Source organism: Scomber japonicus, chromosome 21, assembly GCF_027409825.1.
Source record: "Scomber japonicus isolate fScoJap1 chromosome 21, fScoJap1.pri, whole genome shotgun sequence".
Classification (NCBI taxonomy): domain Eukaryota; kingdom Metazoa; phylum Chordata; class Actinopteri; order Scombriformes; family Scombridae; genus Scomber; species Scomber japonicus.
The window spans coordinates 17,384,042-17,402,370 of record NC_070598.1 but is presented as its reverse complement, the minus strand read 5'-3'; the positions used below and the strand labels follow the sequence as shown (position 1 = coordinate 17,402,370).

At 40.6% G+C, this 18,329-nt stretch overlaps 1 protein-coding gene across 1 annotated transcript; it reads left to right on the top strand.

Annotated features, from left to right (window-relative positions):
- The first annotated feature begins 141 nt into the window (after nt 1–141).
- Nucleotides 142–16,638, top strand: zgc:101569 (uncharacterized protein LOC449822 homolog). Its single transcript, XM_053342676.1, has 7 exons — nt 142–466; nt 1,864–2,034; nt 5,248–5,345; nt 6,190–6,334; nt 14,674–14,823; nt 16,036–16,151; nt 16,408–16,638. Exons 1-7 carry the CDS (start codon nt 325–327, stop codon nt 16,513–16,515), a joined length of 930 nt encoding a protein of 309 aa, XP_053198651.1. The 5' UTR covers nt 142–324; the 3' UTR covers nt 16,516–16,638.
- The last annotated feature ends 1,691 nt before the right edge of the window (nt 16,639–18,329 follow it).

Below are 18,329 nucleotides of genomic sequence, written 5' to 3'. Positions count from 1 at the left end.
TTGCAGGTTGCATCAGTTGCATTGCAGAGGGAGATAATTGACTCAACTTGGCTCAATGTCGCCCTCTGCTGTATGTTTGCGCTTTTTACCACCGCAATGCACCAACAGGAGCTTGTATATTGTTTCTGTAGGGGAGTTTAAATGTGTTGCACCTTCCTACCAGAGTTGTGTTAGTTAGCGTACTTCACGAAAAAAGTACATTTTTAGAAATACTACGGTCATTTCAAGGTACATTTTTTAAGAAATGCGGTAGTTGAGACTTTATTTGTCGACTGTTTTGTAACTTAAGAGAGCTTCTGAGTTTTTCAAGCCTAAGTGTTAACAATGGCTCTGAAACATACAAGGGCGTGGACGCCGGTTTTAGCCGCCTTTTCTCCGACTAAAATCACCGGACTGTCAGTCAAAGCGAGTTTGGTGGCACTGAAGTCCTTCAGCTCAACAACTCAGGGTGAAGACACAGGAAAAGGTTTGTGTGGAAACATGCAGTGACATGTTAATGGCAATAGGGGGCGGTAGAGGCTGCACTGTCAGCTCAGACATTTCACACCTGCGGAAACCTGTAGTCTTCAATTTTAATGAATACCAGGACTACAGGTGGGTCTTCAAAGCACGATAATCTCATTCTGAAGTAACACAGAGCACAAAAAAGAGGTAAACTTCATTAAAAAAAAAAAAAAAAAAAAGCCAATAAGCCTCCCACTCCTGACAGTTTTCATAGTCAAGTTTCACTTATTGTGCAATGGATAAACCTTTTTTTCACAGTCCAGTTAACCAGAACACAAGTGTAATTAATGTTAATATGAAGGCTGAGCTCCATTAAATGTTCCACTAAGCCTTGCCATTGAGCCTGCTGTCACAATACAAAAGCCTTGAAACTGGTAAACCTAAAAGGAATGCAGCCATTAGTGTTAATTGAGATTAATGTGATTAATCCCACCTGTTGTTTCCCTGTTGTGACCTGCAAAAAAGGCCTATTGTCGCTCTCCTATGGTGGTGACTGACAAATATCTTCATTTTTTTTAATTTAGTCCATTAAATGTCAAAATATAGTTGACTGACCAAAGTGTTGTCTAAAAAATGCTTGTTTAGTTTAATCAACCCCCTAAACCTCAGATATTCCGTTTACAGTGATGTCAATTATATAAAAAGTCATTTGACAAGATAAAACAGGGTTTTTTTGGCTTGATCATTTGCTGAAAGTGCATATAAATAAACAATATTCTAAGACTACCAATTTTGTGATCCTTAAAGCAGGGATTTATTTCCTGTTGCCTTAAAATCTGAGCTAAAGTTTTAAAATGCATCTGTGAAATAAAATGGAAACATGCAGGCAATTATTTGTATGAGGTGTAGCAGAGTAGAAAGAACTGCCTGGGACAAATTGTATTTTTTCCCCCCATCTCACCTGACCTCACTTCACTAGGTTTTGTGTAGCAGTCTCTCCTCCTTTAGTATAGGCTGTGTAAACGAGGTTAATGCGTCCAGTAGCTTTGTTTTCCTTGCTCCTCTCTCTCGGGTGCAGTTGCCTCTGGCTGTGGATAACAGTTGGATTCCCTGCGATGACCCTAAACAATGTCAGGTCAACTGCCTGCTTCAACCTCAAGCCACAAACACTGGCACACTCAGACACACTTATAAACACACACAGAGACAGAGCGAGAGCCAGGGCCTCAACTCATCTCTTCCACTGTCTCATTTTATGTCACTTTCTGTTATCAAATCCGTCCACATGAGACAATTTACGTTCCACGTCTGTCCCTCCTACTGTGAGGTTTCTCTAAATGTCTCTGGGTCAGCCTCTTTCTAAATGTTGTGGTCCATGTCGGTGTCTGTCTGCGCATCCTTCTCATTCTCTGTCATTAGCTGCAGGACAGACTGTGGTCTCAGAGAGAAGGGGGTCTGTGGTTACCGTGGCAATAAACCGGCCCGAGGTGCGTAATGCGGTGAACCAGGAGACGGCGAGGCGTCTGCTGGAGGAGCTGGAGGCCTTTGACAGTGACCCAGACTTGAATGTGGCCATCCTTCATGGGAAAGGTAGGAGAATGACAAGACTGGAGATATTGTTTGCTCCATAGAGGGTGTCGGGGATTTAATGGCTTGCTCGTAGGCCCTTCAGTCACATATTTCTTAGATAAAGGGTTTGAACCTGAGTACTATAGTGTGGGATTATAGGACTCCATCCTAGGCCAAATAGCTGTCTTGAACATCAGTTTTTCTTTAAGTTCTGTGTTTTCTTCTTCATATTTTCACATTTCTGGATTCCTGCTGGTAATTGGATTTTTTGGACTCATGATATTTTGAGAGATCTAACTTTGATAAGGATCAGAAAATTGGTTTAAGTGCCTTGGAAAGTTAGTTGAGGACACCAGCCCTTTTACTATTAATTTTGACCTGGAAAACACTTGCAAACCAGACAGGAAGAAGATTTTGGTTCATGGAAGTACTCTGATTCAGTTATGGAAAGTCATGGGATTGTCAAGGAATTTCTGAACCATTTTCTTTTTTACCATCCCCATTTTATCCTCCTCCTCTTTCTCCTTATGACCCCGACTCTCTCCATCATCCTCTTCCTCTGTGTCTCTTTTTTCCCTCCTGTGCTCCTTTGATTCCTCAGATCTTGCCGAAATGCAGAGGTAACCAGTCTAGTGCACACCCAGAAAAAACAGGCACACCTGTGAGGTGGCCTGCACAGTGTCAGCTGCCCAAAGCCAGAATCATGCCGTAGCTCTTAATACCTTTTAAAAATAATCATCACACACATTGAATGAACTCCTTCCCTCAGTGGAAATAATGTCTTCAACCTGGATCAACCTTTCTGCTGTATGAAAGTGCACCGTGGCCTCAAGAGACACAAGTATACACTTTGTTTTAATGCTGTGGTACTTCACAGCTTGGAGTCTCTCCAGATGACTGCCGCTGAGTGCCGCTGATCTCAGCTGTGAACTGAAAAGACTGTGTGTTACAGAGCGGGGCCTAATTAGCTCCTGTTAAATGGGTTAGCAATGAGGAGCACAGTATGTCGTTCCAGCAAAAGTGTCTCTTCTGTGATTCCCACGATGTCTAATGTGATTTTAATCGTCTCAATGCACATTCTTTTCAGTGTGTCCTGTATAGCTGCTCCACTGTAACCTTCGGTTGGTGATTAGCAGCCTGTCGGTGTTATGAGATGACAAGCAGGGAGGTTCCAGGTTGGATGTAGTGTTTTTCAAAGCATAAGGAATCCATTTTGTTCAAATTAGCACCAACACGATCGCTCTCTCTGCTCTCATTTTTCAGTGTCGAAGTGTTTTTTTTTAAACTTGTAAAATTAAGAGTAATTGCTTTCTGCAGGTTTAGAATATGCTGCTGCACATTTGGGGTGTTTGGGATTCAGATGTCTGTGGGCGTTTGTGGTCAGGTACAATCTAGATGTCAAGCCAGCTGTGTCACTACAGTTCAGCTGAACTGAGATCAATCTACTTTTAATGTTTCTTAGATGTTTCTTAAACCATAAAAACACATTTTTATGTCTTTATGCTGGAAGATAAATTCACTATATGCAGTTTATCTTGATTTGGAAAACATACTTTCAAGTGCTGGAACCAAGTTTGTGACATTATCAAGTTACACAGTAACTTGATAAGGGTCAGTTCAGCAATGTTGAAAAAAACAACAGAAGTCCATCTGAGATTTCTGCTTCTACCAAAAAACTGAAATTTAAAAAAATAGCTGAATTATCTTTTCCCAGAAACAATCACTTTTGGGGAGTCCACAGATGCAGAGATGTTGAGTGATGGGGCCTGGCTCACAGTCAGTGATCTAGTTCATCCTAAAGGTGTTGGACAGGGTTGAGATGAGGGCTCTCTGCAGGTTATTCACGTTCCTCCACACAATACTGGGAAAACATTTCTATACGGATCTGCCTTTGTGCACTAGAATAGTGTCCTTTTTTAACATGGAAGAGCCAATCACACTCTGCTTTCACAAAATTGTCTAAATGTTCATTGTATGATATAACAGGTTTTGTTTGCCATAATCATTCCTCCTGCCAATCATCGATATTAAGAGAACTGTTCCTAATGTTCTTCCAATGTATTGTAAGAAATGGTAGACGAAATCTACAATCTTTGTTCTGAAAGAAAAAGTACTCAAAAATGTGTCTGAAGTGAGTCAGATAGTGTTTTTGACGTAAAATGATTTGCTTTGTGTGTTTTCTTTTTGAGCTGCAGCGAAGAGAAACAACATTAGTTTATCAAGAGTTTAACACCCTAAATTGCCAGATTGCTTCAACAGCACTGTGTGGGTGTGGTTTGATGAGATTTGATGAATAGTCTGGAACCCAAAGCAATTACGCACATTGTCACATTTTGATTCAAACGTTGCTAAATACTGTCTGAAAATGAAAAACAGCCTTAGAGAAAAGTACACAAAAGTATGCCTGTCAACAAAGAAATGATGAAATAGTTACACAGTCCCTATCAGAAATATGTGTTTATATGAGTGAATTTGGGTGAATCTGGTCTGTCATTCATTGCTCCGCTCTCATGGCATCATCTCTGACATAACTACTTTACTTTTATGTTTGTAAATCCTGAAAAGAGTTCACGTCTAACTGCTTTTAAATCAGATCATAAGTAAATTGAATCTCAGTTTACAAAATGTGTAAGAGTCTAAGTAATGTTTGAGGTCTCCTCCATGAAGCTCTCCACGGCTTCTGCTCTTTTCTTCTCAGCAGGACAAAGATGTTTAGGGAGCTCCGTCACATAAACAGGATGACACACTGTTTTTCTATAATTGCCCTGCGCTGACCCATAGCTGTAATCAAAGCTCCCAGTCGATGGGTGTTACTGGCACATGTGTTCGTTATAATCATTTTCATTACTGTAACATTACAGCGAGAGAGGAGGATTTTATGAGTCCCTGCCTGAGCCTGTGACATAGTGTTTGTAGGCCTCTTGGGCAATGTTGTAATCACCACATGAATCCAGTGGAAGAGGCTGCGGTTTGAGTATGTTAGTCTTCCATTAATGAGAATATTGTGTATGTGCACATGTGTGTGAGAGCGCACGGTGATCTGTGCCCATGCATTAGATTTAGGCTCTTCAGGGAAGAGACGCTTTTGTGTGCCAGCCAGCTCCAAAGCAAGCTGCTATCCAAATTGCAGCCCTCGGACTGCAGCTCAACTTGTTGTTTTTTTCATCCTCATCATTTTCCCTTCCTCTCTGACTTTCCAGCTGCCATACTTTGTAATTTTGTGGTCTCTTCCAGGAGGGAATTTCTGCGCTGGTTATGATCTGAAAGAGCTGGCCAATCACACAGCCTCCCTCAAATTGGAGCAAGATGTCACCAAGGGTCCCGGTCCGATGGTGAGCACTGTTTGGTCTGTGTGTGTGTGTGTGTGTGTGTGTGTGTGTGTGTGAGAGAGAGAGAGTGCTATTGAGGGTTATATCTATATTTCCTCATGATTTTAGGGAAGGCTAAAGGTTTCCATTAAATATAAACCTAGAAAATGTGGCCAGTAGTGATTGTGCATATTTTAAGAGTTTGGGAAGACAGGTAGTGGTGGAGATTTGGGTTTGAGGAGTGACGTTTCATCAGTGGAATGCCTTCATAACTATAGATGTATGTATGTGTGGTGCACGTGCAGAAAGCCAGAACTTTTGACACACTGCTATCACTTGACACAAAGTAAGGATTATAAATTGAATGATGTACTGTAAGCTATAAGAAACTGCAGCCTCCATGCAATCTGTTTGGATTGCATGTTAAGTCTTTGGGATTGAGCGGACCTCCTGTGCAGAAAATTATATCATTGCATCTCTCACAGAATGCACAGTGCTTCATTTGTTCAGCGACAGCCAGAACTTGGATCATTTGTTACTCTTTTGTTTGACAGTTTGAGAAATGAATCAGGAAGTAAAATCTGGAAGTTTTTTAGTAGATAAACTTCATGGGAAAAAATTGGAGGCAGAAGGCATAAAAGTGAAAGTTTACATTCACAAAACATGTTTGAAATACACACTGGAGTAAATAAATGGTAAAAAAAAAGGTATAATCTGTGTTTTCTGCAGGAAACAATGTTGCTGCCTTGTTTACAATCTGTATTTGTTCCATGTTGACTTTATTCGGCTCAGGTCTTCTGGCTTTGCATCTGCTGTGGTGTGTGTGTGTGTGTTTGTTTTCATGTACTAATCCTGTTATTTCCTCCAGGGTCCGTCCCGTTTGGAGCTGTCCAAGCCGCTGATAGCAGCAGTCAGTGGCTTTGCTGTGGCTGGAGGGCTGGAACTGGCCCTGCTGGCAGATTTGAGAGTGGTGGAGGAGAGCGCCATCATGGGGGTGTTCTGTCGGAGGTTTGGTATGTTTAACACTTCATAGTACCCAGAGTAATAAATTCAACTGCTACATTTACTGTAATTAGCACTACCATCACTCCTATGCTATGCTGTACTATACTGTGACTTCTTTGCTTACTAGTACTCTGCTTGTACCATCACTGCTATAGTAGTAATACTCCAGCTATTCAAGCAACTACAGTTTGTAGCCACACCCGTGAAGTCACTCTAGTAGTCTTGTCAGTCCACCACTTTGGTTTAGACATAACATTTATTGGATGGACTACCATGAGGTGTTCACCTAAAGATGAACTGTAGTCATTTAGGGGTCCTCTGACTTTTCTGATAGCGCTAACATCATGTCAGAATTTAAATTTTTCCAAATACTTAATGACCAAAAACCTGCCAAACAAAGCTTCAGCTGTATTTTGTGCTTAGTCCTAACTAGCATGCCAACAGGGTACACACTATACCTGCTAAACATCAGCATGTCAGTGTGGTCATTGTTGCTGTGCTGGTCTTAGCATTTAGCTCATGCTGCTACTAACCACTAGTACTATGACATGTAGCACAGTTAGTTTTAATAGTACTATTAAAACTAACAGTGATGACTAGTACCACTACTGCCACTAAATGTATGGCTGGTAATAGTCATAGTAGTAAAGGTGCTACATTCTGGCACATCTTTAACAGCTAACTGTTTCAAAAAACAGTTTAAAGTTACGGGGACAGTGCACATTTGCTATCTTGGTTAATTTTCAGCTGCAGTCCCTGGGCAGGTGTGATGACAGCTTTCCTGTACTACTACTAGTGCTGACATAAGTGTTTCCTCAGTTACTACCACTACTAGTATTTGGCCTACTAGTATTGCTACTAGTGCTTTCTTAGCTATTACAGATATTAGTTTTTCTTCAAGGTTCTCCTCTTAACATCTCATGCTCATACTGTTGTTGGCTACTAGTACTATTCCAGATACTTCCTACTTGTTCTTATTGTTCTATTGTTCTTGTCACATTAGTCACACTGTTTGGACTGCAGTTTCTGGTATATGGTGGCTGCCGGTGTTAATATTGTCACCCTGACTACGACTACTGGCAGTAGAAATGGTTAAAGTTCTGCTGCAGTAATTGAGCCAGCAGAGGCAAGACTCACAGGGTTTTGTAGTGCCTTCTGTCCATGAGTATTCGCTCATCTAATTATAACCAGCCATGAAAGTATCAGTGTGTTTTTCTTTGCATCCAAGCATACATCATCTGTCTTCTAATGCCAGGAAGTCAACGCCGTTTCTATTTTTCAACTTTGTTACCCTGTCCTCTGTTATCACTCCAGCCTCCTCTTGTTTGTGTGTGAGGACAGAGTCATAGCACGATAACACCAGTGACCGTGACCTTTTGGCATCACGGCCAGAGTCTGCTGGGCAGTCTTGATAAGTAGAAGAGGAAGCAACCGACTGCCAGGTTTCCACTGCGGGGCCAAACAGGGCTTACATATTATTTATGTCACACAATTTCCTCATAAACACCATTTTCCCTTTTTGGAGTCTCGTAGCCAACTGGCATGCTTTGCCCACTGACTTGGCTATAGTTTTGAAAGAACAAGTGGTACTTTGGATCCTCTGCTGTAAACACTTTAAGCTAATCCTGATCCAAGCAACTCATGGTTGGCTTTGCTGTGTAGAAGTGGCTCGTGTTAGGCCGTTGCAGCATCTCTTATATAGCGGTCACTACTTTAGCAATGCTGCTGGAGTACTTAAAAATACACCCATGGTGTTTATAAATACGACTGTTGTACTATAATTTACTGGCAGTACTAGATATAGAGTGTAAACATGCAGGGCTTATCGTCCCAGGCCTGTAATTTAACAACAGAGCATCCTGGCTGTGCCCTTGTCTGTCTGTCCATTTTCACAGACTGTCTGAGGGCAAGTCAGCACCTCAAGGCCATCACACTCTTATCTCTTTACATTTAAAGTGAAATTTCATTGTCATTATTGTAGATATTATACCATATTTTGCATGTTTTTTACCCACCTTAACTCCCTGTCATCAGAGATGAGAGGCTTTTTCCTTACTGTTCTAAATGATCCTTCCGTCTTATGACCTAGTCCTAGTCCTGTGACAAATCACATATAATGCGTCATATTAATGAGGAAGTACAGCACAAGCCTACACCAAAGGGCTGGAACTCAAACTTCATTATTTTTTATTTATTTTTTGGTATTGAATTAAATGTTTTTTTTCTATTGAATATTTAAAATTGTCAGGCACCAAAAACTGGCATTGAATATATATTTCTAATGTGTAATTTTGTTTACTTGGATCTGATAGTTTCTCATTTAAATCTAAATTATGGATTCAGTAAAACTACAGAAAGTTGGGTATCTTATTGGTGCAGGTATCCACATTTATCTATAACCCCCATTCTGTCAGTCTGTTTTTCATTTTTTAAATGCAGGTGTCCTGTACTTGTTATGTATTTGTATAATTAGGGACTCCACTGTAGTGCTGTCTTGCCAAAGGTTATAAAATCTTAAGTGTTAGAAATCTCTCCCAGAAGGATGATCATGCTTGCCATTTATCTTTAATGTTACTTGCAATTACTATTCAAGTTCAAGCTAGTTAATGGCTGTCTGCCAGAAACTGAAAGAGATGAATTAAGAGAAAGTATGATTGAAGGGAGGAATACAGATTAGGAAAGATACAGGAGAAGACACGGATGTCAGGGTTGCAATTTAAAATTGAATTATCAGTGTATCTCTGGACACATAGTGACATCTTTCAGGAGAAATCATAAATCTGCACTCTGCGTGTCACATTAGTATTGAAATTTATCCCATGCCTGCACTAAATCTCCTTCATCAGCTTGCAACTATGTTTGGAAGGCAGAAATAAGCATTACTGCGGTTTTGACACATTAAGTTGCACATTTCCTCCCAGTAATTAATTCTCAGCCTCTTGATTGCCTCACATCTTGAAGGCTTGTTTGTCAACACATTTGAGTTGTTTCCTCCAGCTAAGCCTAAACCGCTGTGGTTTTTCATTCAGACGTGCATTTAGCAAAGTAATTATTGCTTTGAATGTGGGTTTTCAGCATTTTTATACCCATAGGCTGCGTAGCTGTATACTGTATACACTGGCAGCTCTAGTCTTTGGTGTAGTTTAAATTGTGGTCTGAGTGTGGGAGCATTAGCAGGATTTAATGAGGCTGCATCACAGGATGAGACATTTCTCATCAGTACTTGTGCTTTAAAAACATCCAGGTTTTACAGTGGAAAGAAAGACACAGCCACATGCATTTAAATGTATTTTATTTTCCCAACATTAAACAATTGAAAACCGAACTTCCCTTCCCATTTACATCAAAGGTACGGCTGTTCTGTGGGACACACGGTTTATTTAAAGATCCTGTGTTTCTTAGCGATTATTTTCTTTTAATGGTTGAATTCTGTAACCATTTTTGGGTCGGGCACAGATGGCAGCCGCCGGAGGGAATCCCTGGTGGCTTTGGAGTCAAAAAAACCCTCAGAGGCTCGCTGTGCCGCTCTGATGTGGGCCAATGGCAACCACAAGGATCTGACAGCTTTCTGGCACGTGATTGGCTGCCGAACCTGTGGCTTCCTCTCTGGGGCCCCTCTGCCCCGCCGAGGAGGAAATGAGGAGGAGATGGTTGCGTCACATGAGTCTGGTATTAGTGTCTACTGCTCGTTGAATTTCGAGAGACCTGAATGAAAAACCTCCATGCTTACCGAATTCCCTGATGTTATTTTGGCACCGGAAAAGGAAACTAAAATAGTTCAGTAATACTTCTTTCAAGGATTTTGGTTTAAATGTTAACAACATAGAGGTTGTGCTATTACACACACCAGCCTCCTGCCGTGTCAGCATCTCCTCCTTTTACTCTTCTTCCCAGTTTTGTCATCTCTCATACCTCGAGGAGGATAGACAAGTAGTGCCAAAGAAGAAGAAGAAGCCACATGTTGAATGGAAGTAATACCTCCGTCCAAAGCTGACATAACATTGGCCAATTCAAACACCTGCTCAGTGAGTTTGAAATGGAGTGACATAGTCCAGTGATCACATCATCCCGCTTCAAAACCGGCACTCCTTTTGAAACTGCAGGTTTCTTTTTCCATGAAGAGTGAATGGACAGAGCAGTTGTGTGCAGAGAAAGGAATGCAACAAACATTATTTAAGAGGATAAATTGATGACAGAATATGTGACTGATTTGGGGAAGTTACAAATAGCTTCATGTTAGTCCAAAGACAAAGCATGACTACACCTGTCTTTGCCAAAAATGTGTAACTTCTGGCCTCAGATTTATGGACTTCGGGGCAGATTTTGCTCCTGGAAGAATCAAATCATGTTAAAACTATGATGTGATTTATAGATTTCTCTTGTTATACGCCCTCCTAGTTCAATTCTATGTTTGAAACCTTGGTGGCACTGCTAAAAAACACACACCCCGGCTATTAAAGACATGAAGTCAAGTTAACTGAGTAGCACTCATCTTTGACCCAGCCCGACTGAGCTATTTTCCTTGATTCCCATTATTTAAAAGTGAGCTTCCGATTGAAGGTCTGCTCTTTCCCTTCGTCCATTTAGTCTGGAGTTCTCCGGAAACAGTTAATCCACATCAAACTTAATCGCATTACCCTCATGGGAGGCCATTGTCGTGGGTTTTGCTTTGATGTGGTGAGGATGCCAGCAGCACCAGCAGCTAACCAGAACACCTCAGTGTGTCGTGTTTCACACTCTGTTCTTATGTTATTGGTAGCTGTCCGCTGTCCCGCTGAGTGTGGTCTCCTTCGCTGAGACTTGAGCGTCAGGTCCAAAAATTAAAACTCTCCTATTTTACTTTCCACCGTCAGGATCATCTACAGGGCAGCACATTTTTAGCTGGTGGGAATTCAGTTTCTAGCACATGGAGACTTGAGCCTGTTTTTCATACTGAAACTTTAAAATACACACATTTACTTCTTTTAAATGACACCTGGTTTCCTAATAATATTTAGCACTTTTAAAGGAAAGCATAGTTTATGTTATGTTCTTTCTTTGATTATGAAGATTTAATCCCGTGCAGCTGTCTTCTTTTTATGTAATGGGCTTTGTAGTGAACTCATGTGTGTCTTTAATAAAACACAGAGGCTCTCAGTTTGTCGTGGCACAATATGATTTATCACAAGTAAATGCTTAATATTAATCTCTGTACTAGTAGATAAATGCTCTCTCCTCCAGACTTCTCCCACACGTCAGTCAGACAATCTGTGATGGTCCTATGATGTGGGAAGAGAACCTTCTCTGATATGTAGTTATTAAACAATGGGCTTTGCTGACACATGTTCAACCATGTTAATAACAAACCTCAGTCTTGACAATGGGCTTATCTGATTTGAACGACAAGGGGGAGAGCTCCTTTCCAAATGTTTAGCTCATTATTGAAGACCAAAGGTAATAAATCCAAACTTTGGTGTGGTGGATGATGACTGATTATCTTGTATCAGGATCACTGCCAAACATTTCCCTCTGAGAAACTTGGAATAAATGATCAGAAGCCACCGCTCACCGCCTCCGTCAGGCTCCTCTAAGCCAAACATGCCTTTTGAGTTCAAACTACTTCAAGGAGGTGCACCCCAACCTCTCAGCTCCCATTCATGTGGGACAAAGCGCAGGTCTGGGTGTTCTTGCAAACAGGACACATCAGAGACAGGACTATCAGAGAAAGAGAGGAGGGTGAGGGGTGGAGGTGCTGGAGACGAGCTCAGTGGATAGGAAGGGAGATCCTTCCGGTTGCTGATAGCGATGGTGCCAACACCAGCACCAAAGACAGACAGGCTGGAGGTCAACATGGCTCTTTATCTATCTGTCTCTGAGTCAGACTTTGTCTTTCTTACCTCATTGTAGCTCTGTGTGCCTCCCACTGTTTTCTATCCAGCCTCCTGTCTGTCTCCTGTCTTTATGTCTTTTGCTGTAGTTAAGGAAGGTAGTGCTGGACACAACATGAAGAAACTCTTTGCACTGATCACCCTCAATCAATGAGGACTAGAGCAGTGATTGACAATATAGGGTATGTGTACCCCAGAGGGTACTTCTGCAGTTGCAGGGATTTCATTGGAAGATTTTGGAGTAGCTTAAGTAATTTGACAAAAAAAAAAAAAAATTACAATTTGTCTATAAAATATTAAAACATACCTGAACATTATGTGTTGCGATTGAGAGTCCGTGGATACACAATTAAAATAGTTGGTTTAAAGTATTGGAAAATTGATTTAAACAGCTGTTAAATTGTTTTCTAACAGCTTTTTTTGATTTTTTTAAATGTTACAAAAATACATAAAGAATAAATGGGTGACACAGATAGCTCAAAGTAATGAATAAACAGGTGAAATAGTTATTTACACTGTTGAATAAATTGTTGAATAGTCCAGTTTTTCTCACTCCAAGTGGAATGAAAGCAAACTTGACCAACCAGCCTAAACAATAACAGTTTAAAAGTATGAAAAATGTATTCTAATCATATCCACTTACATAATGTTAATGGTGTTCATAGCATCCAGCTTAAAATCAAATCAACACATTTGGGACATGGTGGGTGGTATTGATTAAGGGGTCTTTGAGTTCATCTGAAAGGGCTGTAGGGTGTCCGTCATACAAAATGGTTGGGAACCACTGGATTGTTCCCAACTGCTGGGGTGTGTGTGTGTGTGCTGCACATATTTGTATTTGAATACCCTTGTGCATGTATGTGCGTATTTAGTTACATGTGGTGGAAGACAAAGCTCCACAGAGCAAAACCCTGACTGTAACACTTTCGATTGTTGTCTCAGTCAATATTGAGAAGACCTTGAGTCTCACACACACACTCAGACACACACCTGTGCTGTGCGCAAAGATCTGGGCTTACTTTTCTGCAAAAGGAATTCATGTCATTTACGTTGCTTTTCAGCGGATCAGGGTGTGTAATTTACATTTCAGTAGAAAATGCTCGAGTAACAGGGGATGACTGAAAAATTGAGTGAAATCTGGTATTTGTAGACAGTGTAACACCCCATCCCCCACCTAATCACAGTCTTCTGTCTGTCAGTGCACCATTATGTGCTGACTGTATGAAACTGAACCAGGCCCCTGGATTGGTCGCACGTGTATTAACACTGGTATTCCACGTATTCCAAAATAATTTATTTGAACGACACGGACAAAGAGAGTAGCTTGCAGAGTATGAATAGAATCACAGTATTTTCATGAGAGAGGGGGGAGGAAAAAAAACTGAACGCTAGCATGATGATTTGGGGTTATGAAAACATGTCCGACACATGTGCTCTCAATAAGGGCGGTCAAATAGAATCAGTGACTTGGAGGAATTAGGGAGTCGGGATTGTGGCGTGGAACTTGGGAGTGCTGAACGGTAGAAAGTATGCCAGTTCCAGCTGGTGCTCTTTAGAAATTAGGACAGATGCCAGAAGCTTACCGTACCTTGCAGTGTATTCTTTTTCTTTCTCTCTCTCTCTCCCTTGGCTCATGCTTTCTCTCTGGTGGACGCAGTAATAATGCAAATGTGTCCGGTGAGACTGAGGAGGAGTTTGAGTTTTCATGTACTGACAGAAAGAAAGCAGAGTTACAGTTAAGGAGTACAATTATTTCAAAACTTTGTTCCCCTGACAGCTGTAACCTAGATTAATGCCAGCAGTATTTTATGTGTTTGCAAGTGTTTCGTAGGCTGTTTTCACAGCTTTTAAGTAACCTGAGCCACATACACTGGCACAGTGGCCCACATCTGCTTTCACCTTGTGCAGTGAAGTAAGTCAAATTTTGTCTTAAATAAAGTTAAATTAAGAAGATCCCCCCCCCCCCTCTGTCTCTCCCCACACATATCCCAGAAAAGGAATTTCCAAATGTGGAGCATTAGTGCAGCACACCATGTGTAGATATTTTAAATGTTCATCAATGTGTACGCCTAATATGAGGCTGCTACTTATAATTATTTTATTGTCAATGAATCTGTCAATCTTTTATGCAATTAAGTGGTCAGTAGCTTATTCTATAAAATGTCTGAAAGTAGGTGGTAAAAACTAGGTCTTGTTACTGTAGTTGCATCGTTCTGGCTGGTAACCCTTGATGTCATCTCTCTCTCTCACTTGAATTCAAATTTAAATTTGCTTTATTGGCATGAATGTCAAAACAATATTGGCAAAGCTTTACTGTGTTTCCTTTCTGTCCCCATTTTAAAAGGCTAGCATTTTGTGAAAAATAATCTAAAAACACACTTTATCCAACCAGCACTCCAAAAATGAAAAATATAACATTTACAATGCTGTAAAACGGAAAAGATTTTGAAGTTCAAACTGAACATCTTGTGTTTTTCCAGGTGTCCCCCTGATTGATGGAGGCACTGTGCGGCTCCCACGCCTCATTGGTCTATCGAGAGCCTTAGACCTGATTCTGACTGGACGGCCAATCGGAGCACAGGAAGCTCTTGCTTATGGACTGGCTAACAGAGTTGTTCCTGATGGTCAAGGTAGTTAGATTGTGTGTTTATCAGTGCTGTTTTATGGATAGGAACAGGTCTTTTTTTGTGTTAAAAGACAGTTTCTCATCTAATCTAGTAACAAAACAAATCAGCACATTTCTCTTCTTTTAATTAAAAAAGGGGGTTGAAACATATTTATAATCCCTAAACCAAGTTGTCACAAAGTATTGCTCTGGTATTGGTACATAAACTCAGATACCACTTCAGCACATATAAAACAATAAAAAAATAGTTACATGTCCTGTCATGGTAGACCAATTTCAGTGATTTTCATGATTTAGTTAGTATTTTGGGATGTTTGATGGCAAATTTCAGAAATGGGGAGATCAGATTAGGCAATGCTGGAAGTCTGTGTGTATTGGGAATAGGAGTCATTATTCACTGTGACAACCAGTCATGTAGACACCACACAGAAACAGACCTGTGACCCATTTTTATCCAGAAAACATAGTTTTTAAGAAACTCTCTTGTAGGTCTACAAGATCAGACAGAATCATATGTAATCTTCTGTTCCAGTGAATCTGTTTTCTTTATTTGGCTCCAACACCACACTGAAGCTATAACTCACCATTAGCACTGTGCGCTCCTTTCTAATTCAAGCAGCAGTCTGAGGATTAGGCTATGAACACATTTCAATGTGGCATTTCCTCTTTTATATTAATGCACGAATTCTCCCGTAGCCTTAAATCCCAAAAAAGCCTTTCCATGTGCTCTTCACGGCTCAAACTCTTATTCCCTCCCCTCTCTCCTTAGAAAAAGATTAGCTTAATTCTTTTAGGAAGTTCCTCTTCCCACAGTCGAGCCTCGGCCTAATTGGCCTCTCTGAGGGATGATCACTAACATCAGAAGGAGGCGACAAAGAAGTAGCAGCTCACGTACACATATACACACGCAGGGCATCAAAGTGCCATCATGATGCGTCATTTTTTCCATAGGACTGATCTGGATGTGATCCAGTGCTTTCATGTGGGTGAGGAGGCAGAGTGGCATGGCTGAAGCTCACAGAGGCACTGCAACATGTCGACTAAAATGCAGCATTGAAAACTTGCTGACTTTGCAATTATAGAGGGGTAGAATAGAATTGAGATTATTTGAGAGAATTGAATTATTAATGGCAGTTTTTAGTAATGTATGTGTACATGTGTATATATGCGTGTGTACATCCTTTGTGTATTGGACTGACTGATGTTGCAACCACAGCATTACAGGCAGCCCTGCAGTTAGCAGAGCAGCTGAGCTCCTTCCCTCAGCAGTGTCTGCAGGCCGACCGCTCTTCAGCCATCTACAGCTGCTACGATGCTCCCTCCTTCACACAGGTACACCTGATGGGGGTTGGGGAACTTCATTTGACATAAATTAGAATACTGATATTGATGTAAATTATTGTCGTACTGAAGGGTTTCTTGTAATTTTGTGTCCATGAAATATTTTTTGCATGAGAGATAATTGATCATTTGTGGTATATTGTCACATATTGTATTGTTTTCTGACATTTGGCCTCTCAAATTGCCCCCAAAGCTCTCAGATAAACAATCAGTAATTATTGGTTGATTCTGTCTCCCTCCTTTCCAGGCCATGCAGTATGAGATTGACCATGGAATACCTGTGATCCAATCAGAAGCTATCACCGGGGCAACCAGCTTCACTACTGGAACAGGACGAGGAGGGAAATTCTCCTAGGATGTAGTTTGTGAATTGTGTTTTCAGGTGATCTAACACACTGCTGCATCCATGTTCAAAGCCAACAGATCTTGAGGAATAAACAGTTACATCTCTAAACAGATAACTCACATTTCAAACGCAATTTATGTGCCTGATAATGTCAGCTTGTCAATAAAGTTAACTGCCCATCTCTACTTCAATTAGAAGCTGTCATTTCTCAAACTAATGTAACCACAAACAAGATGCGGAATTGATGGGCAGTGAATTCACTTCATTCAATTTAAGTAATGCTGAATTTAAGTAATGCTATATTACACTGTATTGATGAAAATAATTCATATCACAGCAAACAAAAATATGTTTCACAGACTAAGTCTAGAAAACAGATTAAGTCTAATATGCAATTTAATACCCCAATTTGTCATAGGTTTGTAACCTATTGTCAGTCCACAAAACCCACATTTCATACAGCTGAGTGCACATGGCTGGATTGTGATGAGGATTATGTAGTTGGGAACAGAGCTACACACCAATAGTTTGTGGCTTTAACTTTAATCTTCTTGCAAAACACATACACAGAAATACTGACAGCTATATTATTTCTCTCTTGAACAGAACTCAGTTTAATCTTAGCTGACACTAAAGCTAAGAATTAGTGCAGCATCATGGATGTTTTGTTTTGATATGCTGTTTAAAAATTGATCCTGAGAGAATGATTCACATACTTTGTGTGTGGTATAGATCTATAGGAAGGCTGCGATCAAAAAACTAATCCAACACAAAAGACTAAAAAGGCATCAAAAACATCCAACCAGCAGCAGCTCACCATTGTTCTTTTGATTCAGGTGAAAAACGCTTGATAACTCGGATAAGACGAGTGGTGGCGCACATGTGCTTGTGACCTACCAGCGCAGTGTAATAAAAGTAGAAGATTCAGCGCGTTGTCAGATCTGCGCCAGGTGTAAGCATTCCTATGGTTTTGGAACACGCTTCCCCTTAATTTTGAGTGTGTGTGTGTGTGTGTGTGTGTATGTTTGTGTGTGTGTGTGTGTCTGTCATGCACACAAAACACACACACAAGGACAAATACAAGACTTTATTTCTTTGTGCAAGCTTGTGTGACCTTTTTAGTGTGACAGTCTCACAAGAAAACTGAGGAAGAATTAAGACCAAGGTGTATGGTGAGGTGTACTGTATGTGTGTGTGTGTGAGTGTGGCTGTGTGTGTAAAAGAGATAGATCCCGACAGACAAAGACCTCATTAGCTCTAGGAGTTGTCCTGTCTAGACAGTGTGATGACAGGACACAGAACCTCTGTTTAATGTTTCCTCCTCCTCCCTCTGCTTCCAATTCACCCAGCATACACACTCATCATTTTCTCTACCTCTGGGGATGCACACACACACACACACACATAAACACACACAGCTTTAAATGTCAGGAAAAATGTTAAGGACATATAAAAGTATGCAAGTGCTTTTTAAAATAATTGTCAGCCTGTATTTGCAGTGTTCAGCCTGTTTAATCAGTAAGTCGGCAATGGAAAGCAGCTGGTTTATGACACATGCTCAAGGTTAATGGTTTGAAATATGGCTTCCAAACTGATTCACACAGTATAATGTGGTAAGAGTCACCCATTTTCTCAGATATGTTCATCCACATCCTCTGTATAGTGAGTAAACTCACTGTTCATAGGATGATTGCCAGAGCCAGAAGTCTTTTTTTGGCTGTTTTTTTTATTATCAGACTCAGCTCAGCCAAAGTATCTGTGTTATAAATCAGTAATACGCTGTCATTCATATAAATGGCTATTTTGAGTCCAAGATAAACTAA

What these genes read in the sequence shown, in the direction of transcription:
- zgc:101569 (XM_053342676.1), top strand. Translation starts at nt 325, where the DNA reads ATGGCTCTGAAACATACAAGGGCGTGGACGCCGGTTTTAGCCGCCTTT. An exon ending in GGTGTTCTGTCGGAGGTTTG is followed by an intron (nt 6,335 to 14,673) that starts GTATGTTTAACA and finishes GTGTTTTTCCAG; the next exon opens with GTGTCCCCCTGATTGATGGA. An exon ending in ATGCTCCCTCCTTCACACAG is followed by an intron (nt 16,152 to 16,407) that starts GTACACCTGATG and finishes CCTCCTTTCCAG; the next exon opens with GCCATGCAGTATGAGATTGA.